The sequence below is a fragment of the Alligator sinensis genome, unplaced genomic scaffold (genome assembly GCF_000455745.1).
Source record: "Alligator sinensis unplaced genomic scaffold, ASM45574v1 scaffold882_1, whole genome shotgun sequence".
NCBI lineage: Eukaryota > Metazoa > Chordata > Crocodylia > Alligatoridae > Alligator > Alligator sinensis.
The window spans coordinates 1,082,543-1,092,197 of record NW_005842500.1 but is presented as its reverse complement, the minus strand read 5'-3'; the positions used below and the strand labels follow the sequence as shown (position 1 = coordinate 1,092,197).

The 9,655-nt window shown below is 49.4% G+C and overlaps 1 protein-coding gene across 1 annotated transcript in view; it reads left to right on the top strand.

Moving 5' to 3' along the window:
- CD5L (CD5 molecule like) overlaps nt 1-8,924 on the top strand; it is a 10,370-nt gene extending 1,446 nt beyond the window's left edge. The window contains exons 3-6 of the mRNA XM_025213000.1: nt 258-548; nt 1,488-1,817; nt 2,298-2,623; nt 8,659-8,924. Of these exons, the coding sequence (XP_025068785.1) occupies nt 258-548; nt 1,488-1,817; nt 2,298-2,623; nt 8,659-8,667 (956 nt within the window). The 3' untranslated portion in view covers nt 8,668-8,924. The remainder of the gene's footprint in view (nt 1-257; nt 549-1,487; nt 1,818-2,297; nt 2,624-8,658) is intronic.
- Nucleotides 8,925-9,655: the final 731 nt, after the last annotated feature.

Sequence of the window (9,655 nt, the reverse complement as noted above, 5' to 3'; positions counted from 1 at the left end):
CTAGTCCTGCTGTGGCAGAAAGCCAGGGTGTGGGGAGTGATTCCGGCGTCCCCTCTAAGATGGTGCCTGGTGCTGGTACCTCGCTACCCTCTGGCCCTCCAGTTATACCATTGCATTCATCAGGGATCACGCTGCCTAGCAAATGCATTCCCTGACAACTCCGTGTGCTGTGCAAGTCCTATCTTCCCATTGATTCCCTCCTGGTGGGATTGCTGCATCCAGGGCAAGAGTCCTGCCACCTGTGTTTTCTGTGTCAGAGGTCAGGCTGGTGCCAGGACCCTGTGCCGGGCGGGTGGAAGTGCTTGTGAATGGATACTGGGGCACTGTGTGCACTGAAGGCTGGGACAAGACAGATGCGGAAGTCGTGTGCAAGCAGCTGGGTTGCGGGATGGTCAAAGAAGCCTTCAGATCTGGCCTAGGTGCTGGATCCAGTCCCATCCTGATGACAAACGTGGCATGCCAAGGGACAGAGAAGTCACTGAAACACTGCCACTTTGAAGAACCTGAGGACTGTGACCATAGCCAGGATGCAGGGGCTCAGTGCCAAGGTGAGGCCTGCAGGGCAGAGCAAAGGCCCTGAGACTGGAGGGGAGAGCTTGGCTTTTATGGGAAAGCCTTGTTAGTTGCACTGCCAGCCAGGGCAGGAGGTCGCAGTCTATGGGACTTGCCTGGGGCAGGGCAGAGGTTGGGCTTTATTCTCCATCCCACATCATGTACAGGGCCAGAGTCCAACCACCTCTGCTGTCATGACCGGAGTGTTGGTCATTTCCAGGAAAACAGCCTCCCATTACAAAATAAACAAGACTTACCAATGACCTCTCTAAGAATTGCAGCAGAGCAGCAGCCACAAGATAGATGAATGAGCAGGACCTTCACAGACTGCCAGGGCCCTTGCATGCAAAGCTATGGAAAGGGCAATGGCAAGATCCTTTGACCCTGGGATGAAGGGCTGGGATCCTATGACCCCAGGTGACTTCCTGCCCTTGGGGCAGGGGGCTGGACTCAATGATCTCCCAAGGTCCCTTCCAGCCCTAATGTCTATGAAAACTATGAAGAGAGCCCCTGAGCTTTCAAATGCAGACAGCAAGGTTGCAATGGGGATGGCCCCCTTGTGTACTCCCCAACCTTCCCAGTCCTGTGCCCTGAGCCCTTCATTGCAAGCTGGGGTAACCGGTTCATATTCCTTGGGAGCCATAGGTGAAGAGATGAGTGATGATATCCTGATTAAAGACCAGAAAATCTTGACTGTGATGAGGCAGACTTGGTGCCCCGTCACAAGTACATTGAAGGCATATTTGACATCATGCTTCTCAGTCAGAACTCCTTAGCTTGTCTGGCTCTGAAAGGGCAGTGATATTCAATGGTTAGATTAGGGGCTTGGAGCAGACCTCAGGATTCTGTTCCTGGCTCTGGTAAATCAGTCTCTGAAGCCCCTTTAATAGTTGTCTTGATGTCTCCTTGATCACTTCTCTCCCCTCTATCTGCAGCTGCAGAGTACACAGTGCTGCCTGTCCGACTGGTAGGAGGTGCCACACGCTGCCGTGGGCAGGTGGAGGTTTACCATAAGAATCGCTGGGGCGCTGTGTGTGGGTATGGCTGGGACCTGACCGATGCCAAAGTGCTGTGCCGGCAGCTGGCCTGTGGGAGACCGCAACGCATCACCAACCGCTGTAGCAATTTCCACTCCAGCTCAGACGCTGTTTTGCTGGGCCAGCTGGAGTGCACTGGAAAGGAGGACTCCTTGACCCATTGCCAAAACCAGTCCTGGGAGAAACTGCCCTGTCCCAGCTACCTGCATGCTGGGGTCGTGTGCCGAGGTGAGAAAGCAAAACTGGTACTTAGCCCTGAGGCAGCATCTCCCTCCACTCTGGCTGCCTAACCCCCTAGCCCCCCAGCATGGAGTCCCAGCACTCCATTGAGCTTTGCCCTGAGCATCAAACGGGAGTCCCTTAGAATAAACATGTCACAGGCTAGCAGAGCCTAATTTTCCCTCCCTCCCCTCTGCAACAGGCATGGCTCTAGCAGGCCCGGTTTGAGGCATCCAGGAGCAAGAATGCCCCTGACCCTTAAGGTCCCTTGGGCTTTTTAAGGTACTGTACAAAGCGACCCTGAGTGAACACAACAGTAGCTTCTCACCTCACAGCTGGGTGAGGAGCACTGAATGCAAATACCAGTGCCAGTGGTAATTCAAGGAAAGGGCCAGCATCAGTGGGGGCCCTTTTGTTCAGCTAGGCCATGCACCCTGGGGGAAGCATATCACTGGGCCCCCTCCCAGCTCTCTCTCCCTTTCTCTGCAGAACCCTTTGCACTGAGGCTTGTGGATGGCCCACGGGCCTGCTCTGGGCGACTGGAGGTACAGCATGATGGGGAGTGGGGCACGGTATGTGATGATCACTGGGCCATGCCGAATGCAGAGGTAGTGTGCAGAGAGCTGGGCTGTGGCCAGGCTGAGCCAGTATCCCAACTGGTGTGGGAGAGGACCCGCTTTCGCCAGGGCACTGGAAGGATCTGGCTGGATGATGTCCGTTGCAAAGGTGAGGAGAAGACCCTGCAGAACTGTGCCCACCGCATCTGGGGCTACCATGACTGCAGCCATCGTGAGGACATAAGCGTAGTCTGCCAGGTGCGTGCCCACAGCCAGGGAGATATGGCACTCCCAGGGTTCTGGAAGAGGAGTGAGCCATGATGATTAAAGCAGCAGGGCACTGGGGGTCTCAGCACTGGGGTTTGTGTTTAGAACCACAGAATCAGAGGGCTGGAAAGGGTCTTCAGGGTTATCTGGTTCAACCTCCAGCAAGAATGTGATTGACTACTGCTAAATCATCCCTGTCCAATGCTTATCCAGCTTTCTCTTGAAAACCTCCATTGAAGGAGATTCCACAACTTCCACAGGGCAGCTGATTGAATGCCTCACTGTTCTAGCATTAAGGAAGTTTTTTTTTTCTTGAGATCTAATCTTAACCTACTTTGCTGAGATTCAAAGCCATTGAAATCCTTTCCCGTTTCATGTTATTTACACACTTTATTAGGAAGCTCTCTATTCCAAATCATTAACAAACATGGTAAATAGCACTAGACCCGGACAGACCCCTTTAGAACCCCATAAGAAGCCTCTTGCTAAGCCTCCTGCTATTCTGACATGGATCCATTTATCAATACCCTTTGTTTGTAGTTATCAAGCCAATTATACATCTACCTCTCAGTAATTTTATCTAGTCCAAATATCCGCAGTTTACTCTTGAGAATGTCACGTGGGACTTTATCAAAAGCCTTACTGAAGTCCAAGTACACTATGCCCACTGCATTCCCTTCATCAATTCGACTAGTTACTTTGTCAAAGAAGTAAATCAAGTTGGTTTGGCATGATTTGTTAGCAACAAATCCAGGCTACCTGCTAGTTGTCACTGGTTTCTCTTCCAGATGTTTAGAAATTGACTTCTTTATAATTTGCTCTAGTAACTTCCTGGATATTGAAGCCAGGCTGACCAATCTGTAATTCCTTGGGACCTCCTTTTCCCCTTTTAAAAAATGAGCATTATGTTAGCCCTTTCCCTGTCCTCAGGAATCTCATCTGTGTCCCATGATTTTGAAAATATTAAAAATGGCTCCAAGATCCCTTCTACTAGTTCCTTCAGAACATGGGAGAATTTTCATTAAGGTCTTGCTGACTTAAATTAATTCACAATAATAAAACATTCTTTAAAAATCTCTTTAGTTATCATCACCCTCAGTCTTTCCCCTTCTTTGTCTATACACATTTTAGTAGCTGTCTGGTTGCAAGGTTTTGTTTGGGGGGGGGGAGGGGGAGGAGGATTTGTGAAGATCAAGACAAAGTATCTGTTGAAGTGTTCCCTTTCCAACTTCTGTTAATAGCATACCTGAGCTAGTAAGCAGTGGACTCATAGCTTCCTATATCTTTTTCTTCCATCCAACCAGTAATATAACTGAAGGGGGCAATTGGGTCAAAAGCCCCTGGCACTGCCTTCGTTGCGAGGGTACAAAAGCAGGTGCTGCTGCAGTGGCAGCTGACTGCACCATCACCATTGGCACAGCAGGAGTTGGTACTACCCCATGCATTGTTGGCTGCTTCAGGAGTGGATCTGTTCTGCTGTGCCTCTGTCTTCAACACATTTTCAGAACCCCTGCATGTTGTCCTTAACTTCCCTGGCCAGATATAAATATTTTTTTCTTTGCTTTCCTGCTTTGGTCCCTGCAATTTTTTACTATTTCTTAGATTTCATAGACATTGGGGCTGGAAGGGATCTCACAAGATCATTGGGTCCAGCCACCTACCCAAGGGGCAGGAAGTCAGCTACGGTCAAAGGATCCCAGCAAGATAAGCATCCAAATGTTTCTTAAGAGTCCAGAGTAGGTGCTTGCACCACTTCTGGGGGGAGTTTGTTCCAGGCCTTGGGGGCTCAGACAGTAAAGTTTTTCCTTATGTCCAACCTAAAATGGTTTTGGAGGAGTTTGTGACTGTTGGACCTTGTCACCCCTTGGGGTGCTCTGGTGAACAGGTGTTCCCCCAGATCCTGATGCACACCCCTTATATACTTATAGGCTGCCACTAAGTCACCCCTGAGCCTTCACTTCTCCAGGCTGAAGTGCCCCATGGCTCTCAGCCTCTCTCCATAAGGCCTGTTATCTTGCCCTCTGATCATGTGCATGGATCTCCTGTGGACTCTTTTCAAGCTTCTCCATGTCCTTTTTGAATTGTGGAGCCCAGAACTGGATGCTGAACTCCAGCTGCAGCCTCACCAAGGCTGAGTACAATGGGAGGATAACATACTGAGACTTGTTTGAGAAGCATCGGTGGATGCAAGCCAGAGTTTTGTTCACTTTGCCAGCTACAGTATTGCAATGGTGGCTCATGTTCATCTTGTGGTCAATCATGCTCCCCAAGTCTCTTTCGGTCATGGTGCTAGCGAGTATAGCACCGCCGAGCCTATAGGTGTGATGCGGGTTTTCTTCCCCAAGGTGGAGTACCTTGCATTTCTCCATATTGAATGCCATCAGGTTTTCATCTGCTCGCCTTGCAAGCCTATTGAGGTTGCCCTGGATCACCAGCCTATCCTCAAGTGTGGATGCTTTTCCCCAAAGTTTTGTGTCATCTGTGAACTTGGCCAGTCCGCTTCTGACACCAGAATCAAGATTGTTTATAAAGACATTAAAGAGTACAGGTTCGAGAATGGAGCTTTGGAGGACAACACAGGTCACTGAGTGCAATGTTGATTCAGTTCCGTCAACTACCACCCTCTGGGTCTGACCTCGGAGCCAGTTCCCCAGCCATCAGACTGTAGTGCAGCCAAGGCTGTAGTTGGCCAATTTTTCCATGAGGACATCATGGGACACCAGGTCAAAGGCTTTTTTAAAGTCCAGATATATGATATCAACCTCTTCCCTTTGTCCAGGTGATGTGTTACCTGGTCATAGAAGGAAATGAGATTGGTCAATTTTTTCCAAGATCTTTCCAGGGATTGAGGTCAAACTCATTGACCTGTAGTTTCCCAGATCTTCTTTTCTCCCTTTCTTGAAGATAGGCACCACATTGGCCCTCTTCCAATCTTCAGGTACTTTGCCTGAGCGCCACGAGTTCTCAAATAACTTTACCAGTGGCCGCGCTGTGATGTCTGCCAGTTCCTTAAGCATGCTTGGATGCAGTCTATCAGGACCAGCTGATTTGTGGGTGTCCAGCCTCTCAAGGTGTTCCTTTACAAGGTCTACGCCAATGATGGTCATATATTCACCCTCACCCTGGCCATCCCACATCATGTTAGGCATGGTGGTCCCTTTGGACTGTTGAATAACCGAAGCAAAGTAATCATTAAGCAGGTTGGCTTTTTCCTGGGTGTCGGTTGTCAGCTTTTGGTTTAGCAGGGGTCCAATGTTACCCTTGTTTTTCTTCTGATTCCCCACATATCTGGAGAAGGACTTTTTATTGTCCTTGATTTGTGTAGCCAGTTGGAATTCGGTTACAGCCTTGGCTTTCCTGGTTCGCTCCCTACAGGTGTGGACCAGTGCAGAATACTCCTCCTTAGTGGTGTTTCCTGTCTTCCATCCTTTATAAGACTCACTTTTTAGATGTAGGAGGTCCACAAGTTCCCTGTTGAGCCAAGGGAGTTGCTGTGCCCTTTTACCATCTTTTCTATAGGTTGGTATGTACTTCCCTTGTGCTTCTAGGTTTGCTTCCTTTAGGAACAACCATTCATCATGAACTCCTTTTCCTTGCAACTCATGGCCTCCCAGGGCATTGACAACAAGGCTCGTGAGCTTTTCAAAGTCAGCTTTCCTAAAGTCGAGCACTTCTGCACTGCTGACTGACTTGCCAGCTTTGCCATGGATAGTAAAAGTGATCAGCTCATGGTCACAGTCTCCCAGCTTCCCTTCGATTCTTAGGTCGCTGACTAGATCATCCCTTTTGGCCAGTACCAGATCCAGCAGTGCCTTACCTCTTGTCATCCCATAAACTTCTTGAGCATGAACAACGTATGCCCCCGGCAGTCAGGAGGGCATGGCAGCACTGGCGGTGGTGGGAGCACAGTGGCAGTAAGCAAGGAGCTCCCACAGATGCCCCTGGCACTGCTGGGTGGGGAGGTGGCAAGCACCGACCAGGGGTCAGCAACCACCCAGAGATGCCGCCAGCAGCAGCAGTGGCAGCCAGCAGTGATCGCTGACTGCCCACAGACGCCACCAGGGGTGTCAGTGGTGAGGGCGGGGAGAGGGTTGGTGAGGGGCAACTGCCCACAGGCACCGTCGACAGTGTTGGCAGTGCCTTTTCATAGGGGGTGCACTGCCTGCACGTACCCCTTACACATTGCCAATGTTCTTGAGACAGGTAGAGCTTATCCACTCATGTGAGGAAGCTTTGTGACTGATCGGACTTGGCTGAGTGTTCTTCCCATGAGATGTCCAGGTAGCTGAAGTCTCCCATGACAACCATGCACCGAGAATGTGCAGCCTCAGCTAGTTCCCTGGTGAATTCATGGTCAAGCTCTTGTTCCTGATTTGGAGGTCTGTAGTAGACTTCTACCATTGTATCACTTTCACCACGTTCCCCTCATATTTTAACCCTGAGGGTCTCCAGTTGTCCTCTATGGGTGCCAATCCCAGCTTGTAGGGACATGTAGCTTTCCTTGACATAGAGAGCTACACCCCTGTGCCTTTTTTCAGCATGATCTCTCCTGCACAGGGTACAGCCATCTCTACTTGTGGTCCAGGGCCAGTGCCCTGGTTGTCCACTGCTGGTTATACTAGTGCTACCATGTTAAAATACCATGTTCTTGTTGAGCATCCAGTACTGAGCCTTTTAGAAACTGCCATGCCACTTCAGCCTCTTTATCCTTCAGGCTATCTACCCATGGGACCTTCCTGACTATTTCCCTGAGTAGGTTGAAATCTGCCCTTTTGAAATCCATTATCTTAGTTCTGCACGCCTCATGCTTTCCCTGTCTTAGACTCCTGAATTCTATCATATGGTGATCACTTCCTTCTAAGTTCCCAAATACCTTCACCTTCTCAATAATTGCATCCTGACGAGTCCAATAGATGATCCCCTACTCACCTCCTCAGCTTTCTAGAAGTGGAATTGTCCTCCACACATATTAGGATAATATTTGACCAACAGATATTGGCGAAGTTAAAATCCCCCCCTCACTACATCACATATTTTATGCATAATCTTGTTACCTCCCTGAAGAGTGCATCATTCACCTTTTCTTCCTGACTTGAAGTTCTGTAGTAGACCCTGACCATAATATCACCTCTATTCTTTCCTCACATTTTCTTTAGCCAGAGATACTCAAATTTTCTGCTTTCTTCCTTTTGGACCTGGAACCAAGCATATATTTTTATGTATAGTGTGATACCACCCACTTTTCTCCCCAAATCTGATGTTCTAAAACAGAATATACCCCTCACATTGATATTCCAGTCATGGGAATTGTCCCACCAAGCCCCTGTAATGCTAATGAAGTCATAGTTTTCTTTACAGACCATGACTTCGAGGTCATTCTGCTTATTCCCTACATTCCTTGCATTTGTGCCCATACATCTAAAGAACTTTGCATTTTGACCTACCCATTTTTCTCGCACCTCTGTTTGTTCTTCTGTGGCTCTCTACATCTTCCACAGAAATAGACTTCTAATCCCAGTCCCTCTTCTCCCTGAATGGAATTGCACCATAGCTGGAAGGCTTTGTTCACCATCCCTTGCAGAATATAGTTTAAAACCTTCCATATCAAGCTATGGTGTGCATGCATGTGGGGCTAGAGCAAACACTTTTAGGATAAAATTAATGGGCAAATTGTTGCCTGCATAAATAGGGGACTGGTCTTGGTGGCCTGGGAAACCACCTGTATTCCTTTCCTCACCTCTGGGAAGGGGGTTGGAACTGATGGTGAGAGCAGGGAGTTGAGCTGGGAGGCAGGACTTCTGAGTTTGTTCTGTTTCAAGCTGGGGGTAAGCAAAGAGCTCTAACTGTTAAAGCCAGCGGGGTGGGGGCTGGAAGCCAGAATCCCTGGGGTTTATTTTGAGAAGGAGTTGGAACTAAGTTTCGGCCATGCTGGGCCCCAGGAGCATTCTGTACTGGGCAGGGTTCCCACAATTGCCCAGGTCCATGTGGCGGGGTTCTTCACCACATATATCCTCTTCCTTCTGCAGGTTAACTGAGCCACCCATGGCTCCACCCCTGCTTCTTCAGCCTCCCTCTGATACTCACTGCTTCAAGCTTCTGCCAGTAGCTTCAGTGCAGCCAGAGCCCCAAACCCTGCCAACAAGCATATCCAGGACCCAAAAGTGCCATTGCCAGGCTTGTGCCTTGCTGCCCTCTTGTGGTAGCAAGGAGCTATATGGAAATATTCATGCAAACACAGGAGCGGGATTCCCACCTGAGCAAAACCCTTCTTACCCCCCATGTATGGCCTCTTCCCCCCTTTCCTGCAGATACGAATAAAGATCGGGATCTCCAGGTGACTTCCAGGCATCTGATTTAGATATTGATGAGTTCTCTGGACTGCAAAAAAGTGGCCCAGACCTCACTCAGTGCTTCTTCAGGCTAAGTTGGTTCTCACACACTCTGCTCAGTAAGTACAGGCCCAGATTTCCTCTCCCCAGCCCCCCTCGCCTGCCTAGCTCAGATGCACACAGTGCTGAAAGGTGCTGAGTGAGGGCCTCAGACTTCATTCAGCTGCTGCATCAGGTTGAGCTTACTCAGACATATTCAGCTCTGTGATAGGACCCCAGGCCTCACCTTGGACAGTCTCAGTGTTGAGTACAGAGTTCATGGGTCATCCCAGGCTAAATCAGCATAAACATACTGCACAGGCTGGATAGACATTCATGGGGAGTGGCGGGATGGGGGGCGTGGAGGGGTGGGGGCTTAGGATCACCATGTTCCTTGTCTGTGCAGAGGGTTTAAATACATAGATTCATAAATTGTAGAGTCGGAAGGGACCACAATGGATCATCATGTCCGACCCCCTGCCCCTGGCAGGAAAGAGGACCGAGGTTAGATGACCCCAGCCAGGTGTCTATCAAGCCTCCTCTTGAAGACCTCCAAGTTAAGTGATAGTACCACCTCTCTTGGAAACCCATTCCAGGTTCTGGCCACCCTTACTGTAAAAAATTTCTTCCTAATGTCTAACCTAAATCTACTCTC